General features: G+C 36.1%; 1 protein-coding gene across 8 annotated transcripts in view; it reads right to left on the bottom strand.

The window, feature by feature from the left end:
* Nucleotides 1–4,124: 4,124 nt before the first annotated feature.
* The window catches only part of LOC126484374 (myocyte-specific enhancer factor 2), an 890,132-nt gene continuing 870,084 nt past the window's right edge, over nucleotides 4,125–24,172 (bottom strand). For 7 of the 8 annotated variants that reach the window (XM_050107853.1, XM_050107854.1, XM_050107856.1 and 4 more), the window contains 8 exons: nucleotides 19,069–19,221; nucleotides 17,670–17,873; nucleotides 15,693–15,851; nucleotides 15,403–15,544; nucleotides 12,545–12,798; nucleotides 12,113–12,303; nucleotides 10,879–11,111; nucleotides 4,125–7,352 (listed from right to left, as the gene is read on the bottom strand). In XM_050107853.1, coding sequence (XP_049963810.1) covers nucleotides 7,234–7,352; nucleotides 10,879–11,111; nucleotides 12,113–12,303; nucleotides 12,545–12,798; nucleotides 15,403–15,544; nucleotides 15,693–15,851; nucleotides 17,670–17,873; nucleotides 19,069–19,122 — 1,356 coding nt within the window. In that variant the 5' untranslated portion in view covers nucleotides 19,123–19,221 and the 3' untranslated portion in view covers nucleotides 4,125–7,233. The remainder of the gene's footprint in view (nucleotides 7,353–10,878; nucleotides 11,112–12,112; nucleotides 12,304–12,544; nucleotides 12,799–15,402; nucleotides 15,545–15,692; nucleotides 15,852–17,669; nucleotides 17,874–19,068; nucleotides 19,222–24,172) is intronic. The other variant, XM_050107861.1, reaches the window with a different exon arrangement.

Genomic DNA, 24,172 nt, shown 5'->3' with positions numbered 1-24,172 from the left:
AAAACAAAGATGAGGTGACTTACCGAACGAAAGCGCTGGCAGGTCGATAGACACACAAACAAACACAAACATACACACAAAATTCAAGCTTTCGCAACACACTGTTGCCTCATCAGGAAAGAGGGAAGGAGAGGGGAAGACGAAAGGAAGTGGGTTTCAAGGGAGAGGGTAAGGAGTCATTCCAATCCCGGGAGCGGAAAGACTTACCTTTGGGGGAAAAAAGGACAGGTATACACTCGCACACACGCACATATCCATCCACACATACAGACACAAGCAGACATCTGTCTGCTTGTGTCTGTATGTGTGGATGGATATGTGCGTGTGTGCGAGTGTATACCTGTCCTTTTTTCCCCCAAAGGTAAGTCTTTCCGCTCCCGGGATTGGAATGACTCCTTACCCTCTCCCTTGAAACTCACTTCCTTTCGTCTTCCCCTCTCCTTCCCTCTTTCCTGATGAGGCAACAGTGTGTTGCGAAAGCTTGAATTTTGTGTGTATGTTTGTGTTTGTTTGTGTGTCTATCGACCTGCCAGCGCTTTCGTTCGGTAAGTCACCTCATCTTTGTTTTTATATATAATTTTTTCCCACGTGGAATGTTTCCTTCTATTATATTAAAATTCTGTTTTCATATATATAATTTTCTGTACCATGAATGTCATAAAATGGGTGCTAGATAAATAAGCAGCTTGATCAGCTTGTCACTGAAGTTCACAATATACATGAAGGATTTTTTACAGTCTGTTTATATGGACTTTTCTCCATGTTTTGGTGTGAGCAATCTACCCCAAAACTTTGCAAAAATATTTCTGATACACCCAGTATATTTGCTGACAATGATAATAGCAAGACACAACATCTACAGCCAACAAAAATTTGCAGTGAAAGTCAATCATTCTCCTATCTGCATTTTAGCATATTAACCAAAATATGAAATGGGGCATTTATAATTTAATAAGCATCCAAGAGATTGACATGAAGATAAAACCAATGGTATTCTTCACTGACCACACTTGTGAACTTTTAAAGTCATATCTTAATTTACAATGTTAATTATGATAAGCAAACTAAATGAGCCTAAGTAACATTTGTTGTGGTGAGATAAGCAGTGGCTATGATCGTATTGCTGTATGTGGACTGTAGCTACTCTAGGATGTTTCGTATTCAAGGTGTCTCATTGTCTTCATGTATTAATGACATTCCTTTCTCTTTATATAAAGAGAAGTGTGCTTGCTTTCTATATTTTTTTATTTTACCAGGCCTATATCAAGCACATGCTCACCATCACCAGCTTTAGTTTTTACTTTGAAACCTTCATAGAAGTTTTTGCAGATGTTCTATCAATTTTGTTTGGTTTCTAGCACATTCTCATATTAATACAAATGAGGCTAATCATGCTTTGTGATGTGTCACTGTTATTATAAAGCACAATTAGTCTCAAATGAACTAATATGAGAATGTGCTAAAAGTAAAATATCAGGCTGCTGATGGTGAGCATGTGCTCAATACCAGTCTCGTAAATTGAAAAATATGAAAAGCAAGCAGCCTTGCTTTATATACAAATAAAAAAATGTTATTTATAAAGTAGGACCTGTCTGACGAGTGGAGTGTAATATTAAAATATATACTGTCTTCTGTTTCTATATTCATTATAGTTACACTTAAATAAATGCGCCCTAAACGGAATTGCAGCCCCTTTCCTAACCATCAGCTCATCGTCTTATTACCGATATGTTTCCTCCTTTACAGATTAATGAAATACAAAGGGTATGATGGTGTGCATGGGAGGGGGGGGGGGGGGGGTGATGAGAAAGGAAAAAAGAGGAGGAGAATTGTGGATTTCAGATTGAAATATGTCTCTTTTTGGCCAGTCTGTCTGCGGGCTGGGAATGATAAGTTAATTTTTGAGTGTCAAATAGCAACACTACAAGAGAAAGAATGGAGCAAAGACAGATCAACTTATTACCATTAATTAATGTCATGTAATTTGATAGCCTAATTTTTCCCAAATGGCAATAGAACTGTGTACAGGTTTGTAATAATCACAAGGCAACACTAATAACACAAGTAATTTATAACATGGTCACTCTTAACTAATGTGCAATCATTTTCCAGTGTTTGTCACATTTCATAAATACTCTGTATACATATTATGGGGAAACATAACCTGTGTTACAGCTACCAGAGACTGTGGTCATGTATGTATTAATTGCGTTTGTCCACACGTTTGGGTGGCTGAAAGCTCATTTTGTGACAGCCTTTTGTTTTGCCTGTCTGTGATTCAGCATCTCTACAATATGCTGAGCAAGAACTATCCTTTTCATAATTATAGCAGCAGTAACGTGCATGTACAGTATTTAATATCATCTTTAGATGATTCTATATTATCATAACTGATCATACTGATAAATAATTTTTGCAAATTGTTCTGCTTTTTCACTATTTTGATATCAAATTACCTAATGGGAAATATCCCTCTTTCCCCTCCCCCCTTTCCCCAAATAATAGGATATAAGTACACTGTATACTAGAAAACTCCAGACAAAATTTCATTTTCTTTTTGTTGAGCAAAAAAGGCATTATAGGTGTGCTACTATTATTGTTATTTTTAAGAGCATCAGCAAAACCTTCTCTGAAAAATCACTTGTTACAAAGCACAATAAACTTTTAAAAGTCATCATTGCATCACAGAAGTAGTACTGATTGCTTCATCAAATGCTATCTAATGAAGCAGCTTTTCATCACCAAAGTATTTGAAGCTCAGTTATTCTCCAAGACCCTGTTTTTCTTGACTTGTCACAATGTTTATGACCTGAGTGAGCTTTTGAAGCAGTATAATTTGATTACTATTGCCAACAATAAGAAACTTACAAAATAGATTATCGGAGTCTACAACATCACATCTATAGTGTGTTGTAGTAGCTATCATTTCCAGCTTACAACATAAAAAATGTTATTTATCAATGTGTTGCTTTCTTCCATAAAATATGTCATTAAATCTTATGGGCTATGAATGTCATCTGTTTATTTATTCTTCTCCTACTCTGTTGTTCTCCCTCTCCCTGAAAATGTGAATAATTGTAGATCTCAAACTTGTTTTAACTTTTAAGCCACATTTGTGCTTTTCCTTGGTGTCTTACCCTTCTAACATTCAGTTGTATGGTAAAGATCCATTACAGCTTTTAAGTGTTGTTATTGATAGCAAAAATTCACATTCTAGGAATATAATCATTTATATCCTAGTGTGACTTTCAACTACAAAGTGGTGACATACTTCCTATTCATATCTATCACTTACATAATGTGCCCTCACAATGTCAGCAGCAAATTGCCTGTGACGACAGATGGCAAAGACAATTTAATCAACCTTATTGTGTCAACTTCTCCTGTTTCCTTTACTGTACATTGTGTATTTCTTGATCCAAGGTTATGAAGGAATTTCCTTACATTAACCCTGGTACATATGTTACAATTTTTTTCTTTCCATACCATGTTCTTTTCAACCAATAAAGGGACTGAAGAGCCAAATGGTTGTGTTGTGTTTTCAAGTTTACTGGATTCCAAGTTTCTATGAACCTTGTTCATGTTTAATAAATGTTCTCTCTCATCTTGTGTCATGTATTGTTCACATTAGTGTGTACTACTAGTGCACTATTCTGTGCATTAATACATACATTACTTATGAAGGAAGATGTGCTGATGACTTTATGACCAAAACATTCTATTATTTCTTAAGTATGATAATATTTATTTATATTTTCAGTATCAAATTATAGTCAACAGCATCAGTTTAAAATCTGTTACAGTCAAGTGCCTTGGCATTTATTAGTGTTGTATTAATGGGATGCTTATCAAATTTTCATTTCTAACCTTGCATTTTATTTAATTTAAACTAAAGATTTCCATACAAAGTTTGTGATATGTGGAGTGCCTTGTGAAGGTAAAAATTTTTGTAACTGATGATATAAAAGGCAGACTAATTCATGATATGAAGAGCTGAATTACCAGAGTCAACATAAAAACAAAAACTCGATAACTGTGTGGAACATGGATATTATATAACTGTATAACATTGATCAATAAATAAACTATGTAGATGATATCTGGATGCAACATTTAACAAATGCTTTTGATTTTTGGTGAAGATATATTCCACAAAACATACTTTAAAAGTATTTTCTTTGCACAATATACAACAAAATGTTCCATTTAATCCACATCATTTAACAATGGGAAGCATCTTCACTAGGGCACAAGACTCCATTAACATTACAATGAATATGGTACACTTAACATTTCATTTCAAGTGCACCCTAAAATTTTTAGTGTTAGGTACAAACATTCAACTCAGTATTTTCAAATATTTTCCAGTCACAACAGGTAACAATGGGGAAACAGCAATCACATGGGCTTCCACTCAGCTCGTAATGTCTCAAAATTAAAGTAAATTCTTAGAATATGACAGGGAGCTTTTGTACACTAAAAGCACACAGTAAATGATTTTGTCTACTCTATGCTGATAACCATAATTTAAAATAATATTGCACTTTTCATTTAGCACACATAAAAACCAATTAGCTTTACAACAATCTTTATGACATTACTATTGGGTCAGATCAGGCATCTAAGTACATATTTTATTAACATGAGTATTCAAAAACAGACATGCCTGCAGAACTACTGGTTTAACAGATGCAACAGCTCCATATGGATGGAAGACAAAAGCGACACTTCTATACAAGCAGAGTGGTTTCTTTCTTCATCACTGACAGCAAAATATAACTATCTTTACATGACTATACAAATTGTGCACCCCTGTTTATTTTATACATTCTATATATATATATAAATATCTCACTTTGGATGAACTATTCTTAAAACATTCTCACTTAACATTTTAGTAGTTGTGCTTCATAGAAAAAGGAGGAAACTGTGAAATTTTGATTGCTTTTCGCCATGTGGAATTACATCAAGATGGAATGAGGAAAGTGAAGGCACAGAGTGTAAAAAGAGGGGATCATGAGGTACAACGATTGAGGCTGCAAACTGGCAGGTTAACAGGTAAAACTAACACCAAAAAATATTGTCCTCTTGTGTTTTCACTTCTAAAAGGGTCCCAACAAGTTCGACATCACATCAACAAGAAACAATTATCACTGGATTAGCCAAAAACTTTGATAAAAATACACACAGGACTATTATACATACATTTGCCTTAAATATAACATTCTGCAACAGTTAACATACATCTGAATAATTTTGTATAACATAATTATTCTTGTAATGTATTTTCACATTATCACGATTTATAACTCTGATAAATATAGATCCCAAACTTTCATTTGCAGCCTCAAGATAATACCGAGATGAGGACTCGTGCAAAATTGACTCAAAGTCGGTCGATCGGTCGGTCGGAATCCAAGTGAACAAAGCACACACATTTAGGCACTCGGAGTAAGGCATTCCTACAGTGGAGATATGAAGGATATATTCTGGACAGTTCAACCAGCTGCACCTACTGGTGTGATGTGTGTTTTCATTTTTGTCCTCAAAAGGTGCATTTAGTAGATAAAATATAGTGACAGTATAATGTGCCTGTTGTATATCTCTTTTATGAAGACTAACAGTGAACACGATGGTAAGCAACATGAGCCGACTGCAGACTTAAACAATGGCACAACTTAATAATCTTAACAGCTTAATTACAAAAAGGAACCAGCAGCAAAGCCAAAGGGCAGTCTACACTCAGTGTACAATCAGAGTCTTTGTAATCTGTAACAGGAAATAGATTGTGCCTCATTGTTCAATCTAACAACCTAACAATTATTTTTACAACCAATTCACAGAAATGAACATATGTGATGTAGTCTGGTACAAGTAATGTAGGGGAACATTTTATATGTCCAACAGTTAAGGCATGACTTTGTCCGCTTTTGTCATAAAATATGCCTACAAAGATTAAGCACCAAATTTAGCAGTTGCAACAAAAACTTATTACATACAAACATAGAGAACATGTAAAAACAATATTGCAAATTACTGAATGCAATAACATCTCAATAGTGTGTGTGTGTGTGTATGTGTGTGTGTGTGTGTGTGTGTGTGTGTGTGTGTGTACATTACTCATATGAAACTGTACAATAAAATTTTGTGTGTATGTATATAATATATATATTTATTTATATATATATATAATATATTCTTCCCTACATTATATACCTTGTTAAAAAAAATAACACGGCACTGGTCAACTGGTTACTTCAATGACACTCAGTTAAAACTTCATGGCCTATTTACAAGTTGCAGTTGTACCCAATGTACTAAGTACAGGTCCACAGAGTCAACTGCAACCAAGGTTGCCACTTAGGATACATGAGACACAGAGCTCACTCATCTACAGGGGAATGTTCGCACTCTTTCTTAACAAAATAGAACATTCATTTGGGGCTACATAGTAGTCACACAACACTGCACACAACAAACATTATGTACAAAACATTTATACACCATTGTGTATTTTATGTCTCTTTAAAGTGTCTTCTTAGAAGTCCATATCCAGAGAAGTTATCTCCAAAAACTGACACTAATATGGACTCAGCAAATTGCCCTCTTCTTTTGGGAACAGAATCCTGTAAAACTTCTGACAGAGCTGACTATCATTATGAATAGAGCTCTCTTACACAATACAATTTGGTTACAAAAATTTAAGTACATTTAATAAAATGCTGCTACATCCTGCACATAAAATTAAATATCAAGAAATGCACTGCCCCGAGTCCAAAACCTCTGCAGGCAAAACTTTCTAAACACTTTGCTTTCTCGTTATCAAGTTAAAAATTGTCAAAACTAGTGATATCATTCTATGACTGCATATATGCCTCAAAGGCTTTCTTCTACTTCATTTGAATCTTCCAAAATATTTAGCAAAATTAGCTAGGTTTCATCTTTATCTTCATTCACCACACATTTTTGCAAAGTATATTTTTTATAATATGTAAAACCAGTTCCTTTTTGTTCACTTTTACAAAATGTGCAGGCACTTGCAGCCATTGACATCATCATGATCACAAATATAACATTAAAACTTCACATTTTTATCATCAGTACACAAATCTGGCATACAAGAACACCAGATTGTCACGTGTAAGCAACTGTCTTTGTATTAATATATGGCACAGAGGTCCCATACGCCTGACCGGGGAAATAATGGTGCCGTGGGACTGGCACATCGTAGTACTATGTGGCCCAGCCTTCACTCATGCGAGATCTCTTCTGCAGAGGTCCACTGTCATAGTCTGAGCTGCTGCTATGTCGTGGATCTCCAGGTGACGAAAGGTTTGTGGGAGTGACAGTCCCTGTGAACAGCAGTACATTAAATTGAGGCTGGCATAGGTTACTAGTTAATGTTACATTTTTTTTAAAGTTTAGTATGTGATTTGTCACCTTGTTTAATGTAAAAGGGATATGTTGTTATAAAGGGAGCTTGTGAAAGAGAACACAAGCAATTTTTTAATTAAAATCTATATATATAATGGTTTGGCCTCACTGCTCAAGTTGCAGACTAAATGGCAGCTCAATTGACACTGAAGTGATAATTAGTCTGATATACTTCTGGCTTCAAGGTTTTAGGTAGTATATTTGTGAGGAGCAAAAAGTGAAAGAAAAAGTAAGCTTGCCTTCTGTGAAAAATACCCAGTAACAAGTAAGATCTGTCTGAAAAGTAAGATTCTAGAAAGAACGAACACATTCACATATCTAGGCTATAAGCAAACCTTTCTGGAAGAAACAGTCCTAACTGAAAAACCCATCAGGTAAACAATAACAGGGAGAGTATTAACAATGTAATGAAACATTTCCTAATCCAGGAGCACATGAGAAGACGCCTTTATAAGAGCTGTACAGTGCTACTGCTGTGAATCTGGTCAATGAAGGTATAAAATGCAAAAAGACTAACAGCTTGTGAAACTAAATTCTTGAGATGAACAGCTGGTTACACCAAATAGGATCACCAAAAGAATGAAGATGTGTGGATGGAACTTAAAATGGAACCATCAGATATATTCAGAACAACCAAACGTCTATAACAAATGGATTCAAAGAGGATCCAAAATACATGCTACACTACCACACCAACAGTGTAAGATCACTAGGTCAACTAACAAGAAGATGGGTGGAGAACTTCTGAATGAGACTGCAACATTATGTTTACATCAATACTACGCAAGTGGAGGATACTCCTGGTACCACTAACTGACCACCCCTCCTATGTTCCACTCTTGAATGGTGTGTGGGAAGAATGATTGTCTGTATGCCTCCGTATTACCTTCAATTTCTCCAATTTTCTCCCTGTGATCATTTCACAAGACGTATGTGTGAGGACGTAATATGTTGTCCAACTCTGCAACATCTGCCACTGGAGATTGTTAAGCATCCCTGTGATGCTCTTGTGCCAACTAAATGATCCCATGATGAAATGTACCACTTTTTGTTGCAATTTCTTTCTCTCTTCTATCAGTCCTGCCTCGTAAGTGTCCCAGATTGATGAACAATACTCGAGAACTGGTCAAATAACCACCATGTAAGCCATTTCTTCCGTAGGTAAATTACATTTTCTTAAGATTTTTCTTATGAATCTCAATCTGACATCTGCTTTTCCTCTATTTTTTTATATAGTCATTCTACTTACGATCACTCTGAATAGCTATTTGTAGATATTTTATGGTAGTTGCCGTTTCCAGCAATTTGTCATCAATAGCGATGTTGTACAGTAGAGTGTTTATTTTCTTAAGTATGCTCAATATGTTACATCTATTTACATTGCAGGTCAACTACCAGCCCCTGCAGCATTCATCAATCCTCTGTAGTCGCTTCTGCAAATCGTTACTGACTTCTGGCATTGATACCATCTTACAGACAACTGTGCCAGCTGTGAACAGCCTTAAAGACCTTCCTATACATTCTACTAGGTCATTTATATACATTATAAATCTACACCTACATCACTACTCTGCAAATCACACTGAAGTGCTTGGGAGGGGGTTCTTCAAACCACCTTCAGACTAATTCTCTATTGTTCTGCTTCTAACAGGTCATGAGAAAACGAGCTCTGTAAGGGCTCTGATTTCTCTTATTTTATTACAATGATTATTTCTCCCCGCGTTGGTCACTGACAATAAAATATTTTCACACTCAAAGGAAAAAGTTGGTGATTGAAATTTTGTGAAAGTATCTCACCACAGTGAAAAATTCCTTTATTTTAATGACTCCCATCACAACTTTCTTATAATATTGTGACACTCTCTCCCCTCTCTTGCAATAGTACAAAATGAGTTGCCCTTCTCTGAACTTTTTCAGTGTCCTCCATCAATCCAGAAAACAATTATTCTACCACATTACCTTGAGGTGCTCCCAAAATTACCTTTACATTAGTCAATTTGGTTCCATTAAAAGTGACGATTTTGAGTTCTGTTTGCACAGAAAGTCTTAAACCCAGAAGGAAACCTGCTCCAATACTTTGTAAACTCCTTTTTCATTTTTTATTTTACTAAACAGCAGTGCTAGATGGTTTCAAACACCTTTCTGAAGTAGATGAACATGGCATCAACCTGAGTGCCAATGTCTACAATACTGTGGATCTCATGGGAGAATAGGTCAAGTCAAGTTTTGTAAGATCTCTGTTTGCTGCGGAATCCGTGTTGATTTTATGAAGGAGATTTTCACTCTCCAAAAATGTAACACTACATGAGCATTAAACATATTTCATAATTCTACAACAGACACATCAATTATATAGGCCTATAATTGTGAGCATCCGTCCAACAACCCTTCTTGAAAATGAGAATGACCTGCACAACTTTGTCAAGACACCTTACACCTAGAAGGAAGATAATGAAGATGATTTCTGAAAAAAGTCAAGTAAAAAAAAAATTACGAAACTTTTTGACAACAGAAAAAGGAAAGTCAACATGCTCCTACACCGACCTTACCTACTCTGTAATTATTTAATCTAAGCAGTAGACCAACTCCTTTTTGACTTCCTAGTGATAAAAATACATCTGACCATGAAACTTATTTTTTCATATTTTTCACTTGCAGCCTGCATCATCTACAATGCTCTTTCCTAAACTGTCATTATACTCCTACGTTATTTTTAGCCTTATTTAAAAATATTGCTTCATCCCTCTAATCTTTGGTATTGTCATTTAATCAACAGGTTCCATATTATCCCGTCAAAAAGTGAAATAGTGAAACTGCCATAAAAAGTAATTTCTAGTTTGTAAAAAAGGTAGCTGTCAGTTAAAATCTGTTTTACTGTTGACTATAGCAGTGTACTGACTGTTTTGAATTGATCAGACTATCTTTTGTTTCACGGACTGTATTGTTTGTTTTGTATTACATAATAGTTGATGGTGTTAAATGTACATCAAAGCCAGTTAACAGTTATTTGATAATTATTCAATATGACGCAGTTAGTATGTAGTGGTCCAACACATAAATATGCGATAGAATTCTAAAACAAAGTGAGAAGGTAAATGTTCACATCAGAACTCATAATGAAAAAAGTACTGCCTCAACTTTTTAAATTATTTTTTGTAAAGAAGCTGCTTTGCTGCATCCTAAAACAGCAATTGGCATCTACAAAACACATTTATTTAGTCTATTTGGTCAAATTTTGAACAAATAATTCACATAATATCAGCCTGAAAACAGGATTGAATACCATTTATAAGAAAACAGAAAGCTATGTGAGCTCATTTTTGTCTCTACTTTAAATTTGCACTGAAAAACACAAACTTGTTGACAGAACAGAATGTACAACAAAGACCATGTTCAGCAGAATGACTGAGAAGCTAGATCCTTATAACATAAAAAGACATTTACCTGGTGTTGGTGTGAGGTGTCCAGTGGAGGATGGCCGTGGCAGTGTGTGGGCATGTGCTGTGTGGCTCTGTAGGTGTGATCCAAGTCCACTGTGCCCAAGGCCTCCCCCGTGGCTGGATGGGTCGCGTGGCGGTGATATGGGTTCACTCTTGATTTTGACTTGAAGTGGTGATGTCGACGGTGGAGGGGTACTGCTCGATACAGCCAAGTGCGGCAGACCGCTGAAACCGGAACTGTTTATATTCAGTAAGTTAGGAAATTATGTATGATCTGTGCATCTACAGCAGATTTTGCAAACACAGAAAATGAAAAGGAGATGAATAACTCATTGAATTCCCAAAAAGGCCCATATATTGGAAGTGTTGTTTTGTCAGAATCACTTACTGACCATAAAGGCATAAATGAAGAGGGGGGGGGGGGAGGGGGGGGGGGGAAAGAAAAAAAAAAAGATAGAAATTTGGAACATGATCACTATGAATATGCAAAACATTCAATAAATTCAATGTTCTCACTAAAAGCACAATAAAGTTTGTAAGGCAAAGTGCTCATGAACTGATACCAAATCTCAATCTTTTTGATTCACTTATTTCTTACAATGGAGTACAAATTGACAAGAGTGGAGATAACAGAAGAGGAAGGATAAAAGGGACAGAGCATCAGAATCCATGCTAATACAGATTATCCACCACACCCTCCACACAGGAATGATTGATTGTTCTTGGAATGTGAGCTGCTCCTTTTTCCCCACAGTTGCACAACCTACATAATCTTTCTATGTTTCACTCCAAGAAACATTTCTCACCCATCCACAAATGTTTCTTACAGCCTTGCTATAATTTTGCCCTGTTCCTCAAACAGCTATTTTAATCTACAGTTAGCATATGTTAATATTTTTACAGGTGATTTTAGTGTTTAAAATGTGGTGAACAGACACTAGAATTGAAAAGTAACATTAATAATGTCAACATGGAGTATGTCATAGAATATTTTATGGATAATTCAGTTTCATTAGTTCCAAAATCTGCAATATGCATGATAAATGGAAAACAAGCAATGCAGAGTGGAGCTTATCAACATGGATATGCAGCTAAATAATGTAAGGAATGCAAATGGCAAATCAATGATTTGCTAACAGTAGAAAAAAAAGCGAGAAAATGTGTTAAACAGATAACAAAGATGATATACAGGCAACAGCAGCATGTTGCAGAAAGTAATCATAAATATTAACACTCACGTGGTATGTGTTAATGATGAAGGCAGTTGCTGTCCACTCCAGCTAAGAGTGCCAAGCCCCATGTCGGACCCTACACTAAAGTCCTGACCACCGAATGTTGAAAGAGATGCTGAATATCCAGCAAGTCCTGGTATGGACGGAGTTTGCAGCGCTACCACTGGTGTATTTAAAGCTGAGCTGTTTCGGCTTGGCTGGAAAAATTTAAATAAAAAGTAAATTGTTGGATAATTCTTAAGCCAGGTTAACTTCCAAGTACTTTTTTAAAAATCAAATATCATCTGAGTGTAAGAAAAGTAACAATATTTATACATTTCAAAACAATGTAACCTTATAAGCTATGATGAAACTGCAAAATGTGTGAATAAATTATGATTTAGTAGTATTAACGTAGGTAAAGTACTGGATTCCAGTAGAAAAAAAGTGTTCCAATACCTCATCTGGTGCTGGTGCTAAAGTGTGTGCACTTTGCTGCTGTGGTGTAGGAATGACTACTCGTAAATTAGTTCTTGGGCCACCTCCTTGGCTTCCTGTCCCGCCCGGACCTGGAGAGTGTTGCTTTCCATGCTGCAAGCCTTTGCCTCCTCCTAGCTGGCCAGGACTTGGTCCTGGTGAGGGAGAACCTCCCAGGGGTGAAGAGGAATTTGGATACCCATTGCTCATTTCCAGCATTCCACCTGAAGGGTACACTGTGAAGGGGGAAAAGCCTTAATATAGATTTCCCAGACAAAGTCTTAATGATATAGAGAATAAAAAGTGAAAATTATCAGCAGTTTGGTTAACTAAGGACATAGCAATGCTGAAAGATACACAGAAAGAGAGATGAATACTTGGAAAGAGAGATATAATGGACTATCAGCTAGTTATACTTTACTGAAATAATATTCACGTTAAACAATGTGTGGATTCAAAGACATGAAAATCAACAAAATGTCTGACAAAACACTAAACAAATACTATCATAAAATATTCTGTTGAATTCCTCATGTGGAAGTGAATATGGAAGTGAATATGTAAATCAAAATCAATAATCTCCCAACAAATAATAACAAGCAATCCCTTTTGTTTAATGCAATGTGACTTTGTCTGACATGTTTGTAACATCTGCTTTTTGCAAATGCCACAGAGTGGGTAAGATAACACTATCATCCCACCCCCAGTCCTGTTCCATTCATGAATGGTGCACAGTAAGAACAACAGTCAGGAAGCCTTTGCATGAGTTCAAATTTTTCTTATATTCTCATGATATTGTGTCTGATGCAGACTATTCTTGAAACATACACGTTCAGAATTTTAACAGGTCTGAGTTATCTACATACTTGTGAAAATTTTAATACGGCTAAGGAATTTTCAGACATGTGAAATGCCTTGGTTAACACACTGCTCTGAGATTCAGGAGAAGTGAAATTAAAAGCCACTTTGGACCATTCTGATACATGTTTTATTATGTTGTATCTAATGAACCACTTGAACAAGATCTAGCCTATTTTCCCCCACTGGTGTTGAAATGCCTTACGCAAGACACAACTACACGCTAAGCATACTGTTAGTACTTCCTTGTGAATGTATAGTTAATACACATGGCAGACACTTTCGTGTTAAACTATGCTACCTTCTAGTCCTCGTTCAACTGAACTAGATGAATACCAGCATATTGTCAGGTCATAATCACTTTGCTTCTCTTTCCCCTTGCAATTAAGAAATATTTACGAGTATAAAAGGTAGGCCACTCCTAAGGAAATAATAATAGAAGTAAATGCTGCACATTTGCGAACAATACAAGCTGACTGCTGGGATAAGTTTAATTTTGGTGAAGCTATTACAGCTATTGCTAAAAAACAATAGATAATTGCATTATTTCAAAAAACAGATGCAAATCAGACAACAGTTATCCAGATATTGAAGGCTTAGTCTTTAACTCACAATATATCTGTTTACTGAGGGGACTGGATCAGAAACAGAATATGTTATTTTCCATGTACTCATCATTCTCAGTGGCTTGTAATTAGTCAACTACTTGCTGGAGTATAATTTCACAAAAAAGGTGGCAGGGTGTTATGAAATGGTATCTTGAGATTTCCTTTGTTGGATACTGACACATCTTCTGTTAATCCAGTACTACGACCCTAATCGTCTGCTGGATTCTACTGCTGCTACAGTATCCTTTAATGTGCTTTAGACCATCACCACACCAGCAGTTGTCAATGTGCATGCCCATGTTTTCAAGATGACATATGCACTAACAATACTTTGCTGAAAACACTTTATACAGTTTGGAAAACTACACTGGCCATCAGCTAGTAAGTTGTTGCGATGCACCACTTGGTACAATCGGCAAACATTACTACTCTAAAATGCAGATGATAACAACAGTATCTGCTAAATAATGGGCTATTGGAGAGGTCAAATTCATACCCTATCGCTGAGACACTCCTGCTGGCATAAATTTTAACGCTGCTATATTCAACCACATTTCACACAAAATTTCATGGCCCTTTTTAGATATTAGTCTTTTTAAGCAGTATTACCAATGCCAATACCAATGCCAATGTCATACAATGCAAACTCATATTGAGGCAACCTGGTACTCTGTAAAGCAATAAAAGAGCTAACAATTATATGACTGATATTATGCGGCCCGAAAACTTCACAGTACAGCTTATTGATGCCCAACAAACACTGATCCCACATTGCTGATGTGGTTTTGCTGTTGCAAAATTTTATTTGGATTTTGCTTTGTTAACAGAAAATTTGAGACACAATATATCTGTTCACAATTTAAAATGTCATATTTTCCAATACAAACATTAAATTTTGTAATAATTTAAGACATGAACATGCAATAAATTTTATTCCTCAAAATTTTTTAGTATTATTTTCAAAATGAAAATGTTTTATTTTATAATAATTCAGTGGTACATTTTAAAAAGTGCATCACATGTATCAAAATTCTATATAATAAAGAAACAGTCTTTGTAACTGCAAACTCTCAATTGCTATGGACTCTTGGAGCAGACCAGAATAAAGAATGTGATCTTAAAACACATAAATCTTGGGAATGACTCCTGAGAAGTACCCTGACTCCCTGTGCAGCATTTACGAGAAATTAAGGCTAGGTGATGGGAAATTTAGCAACAATTAGATGAAAAATTACAGCATCCATATACTTCTAATAAATCATACCACGGTCTTTAACTTGTTACCCGTGATCTTGTAAGAGAAACCACACTGAAACCAATTACGATGTAGTCTGTTAAATAAAAGAACTAAAAGGAATAGAAATGTTCACCAACCTGTATCTGTTTCTGATGAAGAAGGTCTAGGGCTGACACTGGTATGTGGCATCTGTGGACTGGACTGGAGCAATGAGGAGTCTGAATAACTACTGTTTACAGGCACTGACACTGGCAAAGTGTAAGACTGATTCATCCCAACCTAAAACAAAGTGAACTAAATAGTTAAAAATAATCTACAACAGAAAGGGGTTTGAGTGAAATTTAGAAATTACCCATAGTATTAACTTTCTTTGTGATTAACTAATGTGCCCATTACTATATAAACAAACAAAACAATGATTACTAACTCTAGCTCCATTAAGCTGGTTTCTTTGCATCATCATCTGGAATTCCTCATCTATCTTGCTGTATTTAGCTTCAGTCCGTGGCGTCAGCTGATAATCACCTTCTGGTTCAGGACTATCAGGACTGCAGGTGCCATTCTTATGTTCCTTTTTGTTAAGAGCCTGTAGGAATTGAAACAGAAACATACTTAAAGTACAACACTACAAAATGGTGTGTTACATACATATTTACTACTGAAGCATGTGCTAAAATCTTTTTTTGTTCGCAGCATCCAAACCTGCAGGTCACCGTACCAAAGATAATAATGGACTGCAAGATATTAATACACGCTCACCAAGGTAAGTGCTAACACCACAGTATATACAGATAAAACTGAAAAGTGCATTCAAAGTCAAGGAAGCAACTCAACTTAGGGCTTATGCTGATACTTTGAATCAACTACCACTATATATGTATGTTTACTATCAATCTGTTCTTTTGACTATCAATAAAGTAATATAAATTATCTCCCAATATTACTATTAGGCCTTCTGTTCTTTATCCTTTTTTTGAATGCCTCTGTCAAAAAGGGCTTATTTGCTCTTACATTTTCTACCTGTCTACTGTAAATACTAGTTTCAATAGTTTGAATTTTGCCAAATTTATATTTTGCTGTTCATTCAACTCGAAACTATCATTGGGAGGTAATTATCCACATCCGGTTTCACCTTCTCACCATCTTCAAGACAGAACATTTGTTACACTTTCATCCATACCCCATCCACATTTAAAATGTTTATTTGACACCACAACCAGTCGTCAGGCCACAGTCACGAAAACAATGAAATTTTTGAAAAATTATGTGACTAGTTTCGACACACTGAGTCATCATTTTCAAATGTAATCATAAACCTAGAAAACTGGATTAATAATTCAGGTTTGTGATTACATTTGAAAATGAAGTCTCAGTGCGTTGAAACTGGTTATGCAACCTTTTAATAATTTCGGTGTTTTCGTGAAAGTGGCTTGACAGCCAGTTGTGGGTGTCAAATAAACATTTTAAATTGATGACAGTTGTGTCGAAATGCAAAATCCATCCACATTATTGTTTCTCCAGTTTTAGCTCAACTTACATCTCATTTAATTTATAACTATTTCTATAGCCTCTTCACTGTAAATAAATTGGTGACCCTACCAGTTTCACCTATCTTTGAACTTTCTTTCTTCAGGAGAGAAACATTAGGTTCATTTGTTGCATCATCTGGCATCCTATTATAATTTCAAATTGTAGGCTACATTGGACCTATCATTCCAGATCCCTCACTTATATCTGTGCCTATCCACTTCTCAGGGTCTCCTGTATGTGGTGAGTGGCTAGCTATATTCATACTATTAATTACACGTGAGGCAGGATTTTCTGTCCTCATTCTCATTTTGCCAAATGATTTTTCATTTTTTACTGCTATTTAATCCTAACTCTGATTTTACCTGGTGATTACACATTCAACAAAATATTGAAATGGCTCTTGTAAATGATTATTATCTTACAAAAGAAATAGTATGAAAATCATATGATTATGTGTGGACTGGTGCTACTAAACTGGGAAAAGGTATTTATTGAAATAACTGTTATGGTCAAAAAAGTGAAAAAAATTCAAAGCCCAGATGCATTTCATCAGACATTCTACCTTGGCCTTAAAATTTTATTATCATTGACAAAAAGCACATTCATCGTTTCAGCTATAAAAATATTTACAGTAATTTATGGAATGAGGATGGAACGAGGAAGGAAAAAGTAACTGCCTAAAACAATACATAAAACCATGCTACATCATAAGATAGAGTTCCTGTGCGAAATTACTTAAAAGATTTTAGCTCTTATACTACTGTACAATACAACTATAGAAAACCGACATATGTTTATCATCTCAGTATACAAACAGTTAACTGTTTGCACTTATTACCAATATCATCAAATATTCCAAAGCAACTTGACTTACCTCAATGATATTCTTATTGGTAAGAGATTCATGTGGCTCATTGTATTCTGTGTACTTCAGCAGCACTTTATCCATATCTGTGCTTGCATACTGATAGAGTTTGTTGGAACTGCTGAAAATTATCAGAGCTATTTCACAGTCACACAAGACACTTAGCTCATATGCTTTCTTCATGACACCAAATTTGCGTTTGTTGAATGTCACCTGTGAAATACAGAACATTTGTTATACTCTCACAGCAAAAATTTGGATTCACCAATGGATGTAATATTTACCAGTGAAATAATCATCCAACAATATGACATGGAAGCGATATATTTAGAGGGAGATATTTATACAGAAGAGATACTGCAATTTTTAAAAGTTAATTGCTCTGGTCAATATAGATAGAAACATAAAATTTATTTGTTCCTGTTCTGTTGATCCACTAAACAAAAGAACTGACAGATATGGACAGGTTATGTGTCTTTTTAGGAGAGAGAGAGAGAGAGAGAGAGAGAGAGAGAGAGAGAGAGAGAGAGAGAGGGAGGGGGGAGGGGGGGGGGAGAGAGGGAGGGATGAATAAAATATGCTAACAGTTACAGACTTGAGCACTTACTACAGAGTAAATCATACATTATGGTTATTGCACATTATAAGTTATAGAACTGTTGAAGTTAAAGGTACATCAGTAAACTAAGCATAAAAATTTCATTAATAATGTAAGCTATACTATTCATTTACAAAGTGGTGCTAACAAAAATCGCTAATAATGTAAGCTATAGTATTCATTTACAAAGTGGTGCTAACAAAAATCGCATGTACAGCATACCATTTCCAAACTAAAATGGAGAAATGTTTACATTAGAAATTCACTGAGAGAGTAAAAAGAGATTCCTATGTAGATATTCATCAATTTACTCTTTTAAGTTTGGCATTACAATGGAAAGACTTTATTCAAATGGGAGTCCATCAAACATAGTGTGTGGATAAAATTGCTATCCAGCAGCTCAGTGTCAGTTGCAGTTGAACAGGAATGGTTTCCTCATAATGATATGCAGAGGTCTATAAATATATGTTGTGGAAGTTGTATTGGGGTTTCTGAAAGAAATAGCTAGTACCTGCTCAGTTTAGACAAATATTTTTTTAAGATTAGATGTAGGTAGCATAACATATGGCACAGCAGCTAAGCTTGATACAAATAAATAAGGAACCAACTCTACCCTTACCTTAGAGGACTATTTGACATGCACATTGAGCGAGTTAGGGAAAGTTACAAGCAATATGGCCAGATGGGAATTTGAATATCACTCCTGCTAAATATGAGTCCAGTGTCATAACCACAGCACAACCTTACTTGGTCGCATTTCAAAAAGCAACTTAAAAAATCTAATATACAAAATGAGAGTAAAATACTGACCTGCCTATTTCGCTCATCTGTGATTCGTGAGATTTGAATTTTCTTTCTCCCCATGGTTGAGACAAGTTGTGTATGATTTTATCAACAGAAAATACCAATAAGAAACTGGGTTGTTGTCTGGTGAGACTGACTAGCAGAGCATCAACATTAAATCTGAAACAAGAAACACAAAACACATCAAGTATTGCCTGTATGGTGACAGAAAATGAAAGATAAGTGATCAGAAACAGCACAATAAGGTAACAATGAAAACTCCAGGATGGAATGTAACAGTACATGAAAATGAGATAGTTGCACTCACCATATAGCAGAGATGCTGAGTAGCAGAAAGGCTCTAGCTGCCAGAGACTGTGGTAATGTGCGTGTGAGTTGCGTTTGCGTGAGTGTGTGCGTATGTGTATATTATCTACTTTTGACAAAGGCCTTGTTGGTCAAAAGCTAAATTTCCAACAGTCGTTTTGTTGTGCCTTTCTGCAATGCAGCATCTCCACTATACAGTGAGTACTAACTATCCTCTTTATATATTGTTACAATAAGGTAACACATGCACATATTGATCTATATAATTACAATGACCACTCTTTAAAAATAACTGTTGCAACTTTGAAATAAAAGTGGTATTTAGGATTTTTGGTTGGAATCCACAACCCTAGAGGGAGCCATTAATATGGATAAGTTAAGGGTGCCATATGGACTCAATAAGAAAGCCTTAATGCTGAAGTGATATAATTGTGACAAGCCAATATGAGATAAAGAGAACAAAAAGTATTAGTATAGTAATAGGTAAGGCTGACTGATTCAGCGTAGCACTTGTAACCTACATCCTCAATTATTTGCTTGATATATTCTACACTCTGTCTTCCTCTACAATTTCTATCATATGAAGCTTCCTCTAGTATCATGGAAGTTATTCCCTGATTTCTTAACAGATGTGCTATCATCCCATCCCCTCTTCTTGTCACTGTTTTCCTTATACTATTTTCCCCATTGATTCTGTGGAGAACCTCCTTATACCATACCTTATTAGTCCACCTAATTTTCAACATTCTTCTGTAGCACCATATCTCAAATGCTTCCATTCTCTTCTGTTCTGGTTTTCCCACAGTCCATGTTTCACTACCATAAAATGCTATGCTACAAACGTGCATTCTCAGAAATTTCTTCCTCAAATGAAGGCCGATGTTTGATACCAACAGACCTCTCTTGGCTAGAAATGCCCTATTCGTTAGTGCCAGTCTGCTTTTTATGTCCTCCTTGCTCCGTCCAACATGGGTAAATGTTGCTGCCTAGGTAGCAGAATTCCTTAACTTCATCTCTTCCATAATCACCAATTATGATGTTGAGTTCCTTGCTGTTCTCGTTTCTGCTACTTCTCATTACTTCTCTTTCTTCGAGTTACTGTCAATCCATATTCTGTACTCATTAGACTCCATTCCATTCAGCAGATTCTGTAATTCTTTTTCAGTTTCACTGAGGACAGCGATGTTATCAGTGTATCTTATCACTGATATTCTTTCACTCTGAATTTTAATCTCACTGTTGAACCTTTCTTTTATGTCCGTCATTGCTTCTTTGATGTATAGATCGAACAGTAGTGGCAAAAGACTACATCCTGTCTTAACACTTTTTAATGTAAGCACTTTGTCTTTCACTCATATTGTTCTGTCTTGGTTTTTGTATATGTTGTTTATTACCCTTTCCCCATAATTAACCATATTTTCTCAGAATTTCGAAAAAATTGCTCCCTTTTACATTGTCAAGCCGTTTTTCCAGGTTGACAAATCCTATGAATGTGTCTTGATTTTTCTTCAGTCTTGATTCCATTAGCAAGTGCAATGTCGTAACTGCCACTCTGGTGCCTTTACCTTTCCTAAAGCCAAACTAAATGCGTTGTCACCTAACAGATTCCCCATTTCCTTTCCCATTCTTCTGTATTATTCTTGACACCAGCTAGGATGCACAGGCTGTTAAGCTGACTGTGTGATAATTCTCGCACTTAATGGCTCTTGGAATCTTCAGAACAGTGTGTGTGAGTTTTTCCAGAAGTCTGATGGTATATCGCCAGTTCATACATTCTACTCACCACCGCACATGTTGCTTTGTTGCCACTTCCACAGATGATTTTTAGAAATTCTGATGGAATGTTATCTATCCCTACTGACTTATTTGATATTAAGTCTTCCAAAGCTCTTTTAAATTCTGATTTTAACACTGGATCCCCTATCTCTTCCATACTGACTCCTGTTTTTTCTTCTATCACATCATCACACAAGTCCTCCCCTTCACGGAAGTTTTCATTGTACTCTTCCCACCCAACTGCTCTATCCTCTGCATTCAACAGTGGAATTCCCATAGCACTCTTAATGTTACTGATGTTGCTTCTAATTTCACCTAAGGTTGTTTTGACTTTTGTATATGCTGAGTCAGTCCTTCTGACAATCACTTCATTTTTGATTTCTTCACATCTGTCATACAGCCATTTCGTCTTATCTTCCCTACAGTCTTATTTATTCCATTGCTCAGTGACTTGTATTACTGTATTCCTGAATTTTCTTGAAATTTTTTGTGCTTTCTTCCTTCGTCGACCAACATCAAGTTTTTCTTCTATTAAAAAAACTTAGAAATGTCCAGAATGTAATGCTATGTACAAATTAATTTGCAATCAATATGTATTTAAAAGGACTCGTTCCACATCATTACGGTCTATCATGCAAAATGAGCATGAAACTAACCAACCAACTGTGGTTTCTTTGCAGTTACCTGCCTTGTACCTCTGTTCTTCTTGCCAGCTTCTGTGAGTGCTCATTTTCGAGATGTCCAGAACTATCTACTCAGCTATTTACTAACACAGTACCTATAATCTAGAGACCTTCAAACATATGTCTTCATTCCTTACCATTTCCATATCCTACTTTTTTACACATTGTTCCTTTTTGACTCATCTCTTAAACTTCAGCCAACTCTTCCATTATTACTAAATGGTAATCTGAGTCTGTGCCTGCTCCTGGACTTACAATCCAATACCTGATTTCGGAATCTTTGCCTGACAATGATGTAATACAACTGAAGTCTTCCCGTATCTCTCCTCTTCTAGTTCTTGAATAGAATATTCTCTATTACTAGCTGAAATTTATTGTAGAAGTCTATTAGTCTTTCTCCTCTCTCATTCCCACTACCAAGCTCATATTCTTCCATAAACCTTTCTTCTACTCTTTCCTCCTGCACAGCTTCTTATGTGGGATTAACTGGGTTGTGCAATAATGTGCAACATATAGGAAGAGAAAGGGACCAAGTATTGAACGATGAGGTACACTGTGTATTACTGTTTCGTTGGTGGATTAAAAGTTTATGGCATTGTTTACGATTCAGTAGGTATGTGGCTAGAACGGTCATAGATGGACCCCCGATATGATACGACTTCAGTTATTTTAGACATAACCTATGGTTTACATTGCCGAGTGATTTTGGAGGCCTAAAAGTATAGTTGCAGTCTCCATTCTCTGGTCCAACAGACGGTACACTTCATGGGAGAATTGTGTAGCTGCTGTGGTTGTGTTTAGCTTTTTTCTGAAGCAATGCTGTGAGTCTACAAGCAGTTTGTGTTTTGCAAAAAAGGCACTTAGCTCAGACGGGATAATTCTTTCGAACGTCTTGCTAAAAGTGGGAATTAATGATATTGGTCTATAGTCAGAGACATCTTCCTTACTTCCCTTTTTATACATTATGTACACAACATTCATTTGTGCAACAGTAGAATGCATATCACCTTGCATTCTTCCTGCTACTTCACTTCGATAAATTCAAACTGGAACAATTTTCAAGTCTACATGCTTCTAAATATGCGCAGTAACTTAATATTTGATATTTTATAAGCAACGTTATGTATAGTGCTTTTCATTTCCTAAACATGTAGAATGACATCTTGGAAGTGATACACTGTTCATTCTAAACGTATTTTATGTTCTTAACCGATCACTTCATACACAGATTTATTGGGGGAAACGAGAGAGCTGAGAGAGGAATGTCTTTAACATTCCATGCGTTATTAAGAAATAAGGACAATTCTGTCAACAGGATATGTAATGCACAAAACTAGCTGTTTATTTGACGCCACTTCGGCGACTTGCGTGTCAGTGATGAAAATCACACAACACCCAGTCCTCTGCCGGAAATCGAACCCGGGCCCCCTTGCGTAGGCGGTAACACTACCGCTGTGCTACGGAGGCGGACACAGACTAGGTGACAACACCGTAATGGGAGCATCAGTTTCACAGATATCCAAACGAACACGTAACGCTAGAAGATGCTTACTCTGCAAGAATAATGCAGCTGTCAATCGAAGCACCTCATCTACCGCCTCATGTTGTATAATAACACGAATTTCCCGCGAGTAACAGAGAATTAGTAGGCTAACGTTCTTTTGGCTGCTATTCATAATTACATAAACGTAAAAACACTTTCAAAAGTATGGAAACCGGAACACGACACAAAATTCCAGCAGATTCGCTTTCAATTCCGTAAACAATGGCAACATTTCTCAATACATCTGAGGTGAAATGGAGTGTGTCCATTTAATCTTTTTAGATCAGTCGGAATTGTTATGTCCCTGCTTTCCAGATGGCGAAGTAGTCTTTCATAGTTCCCATTCACCGGATAAACTATTATGACTCCTCACCACTTCTCCACATATATTTTTCGGATTTTCGACAACTAGGTAGGGGTAAGCGAAAAAACCCTGGGAAAACTATCATTACCACACACTACCAACACCTGCTCTCTCCCACTCTCGGAACACACACACACCATACGTCTTTGCTGGAAAAGGAACTCAACACCCTTTCATTAAATAAGCGGCAAATGGTTACTGTGAGCCAAATGCCGTCGGAATATAGTGTGATTTCTGCGTCGGGCATGAATCTAGAAGAAAGAATATAGTGTGTTCTTTCTTAGAAATCATGATTTGGCACAACTGTAGGTCACATATCAGTTTCGTTCAGTCTGACTATCCTCAAGAATTAAGGATGATATTAAATACAGATCAAGCGTCCAAACACGGTCGTTTATACCGGTATCTAGATTATGTATGGGCGCATGTGCTTTAATT

Source organism: Schistocerca serialis, chromosome 6, assembly GCF_023864345.2.
Source record: "Schistocerca serialis cubense isolate TAMUIC-IGC-003099 chromosome 6, iqSchSeri2.2, whole genome shotgun sequence".
In the NCBI taxonomy this organism is placed as follows: domain Eukaryota; kingdom Metazoa; phylum Arthropoda; class Insecta; order Orthoptera; family Acrididae; genus Schistocerca; species Schistocerca serialis.
This window is presented reverse-complemented; position numbering and strand designations above follow the sequence as displayed.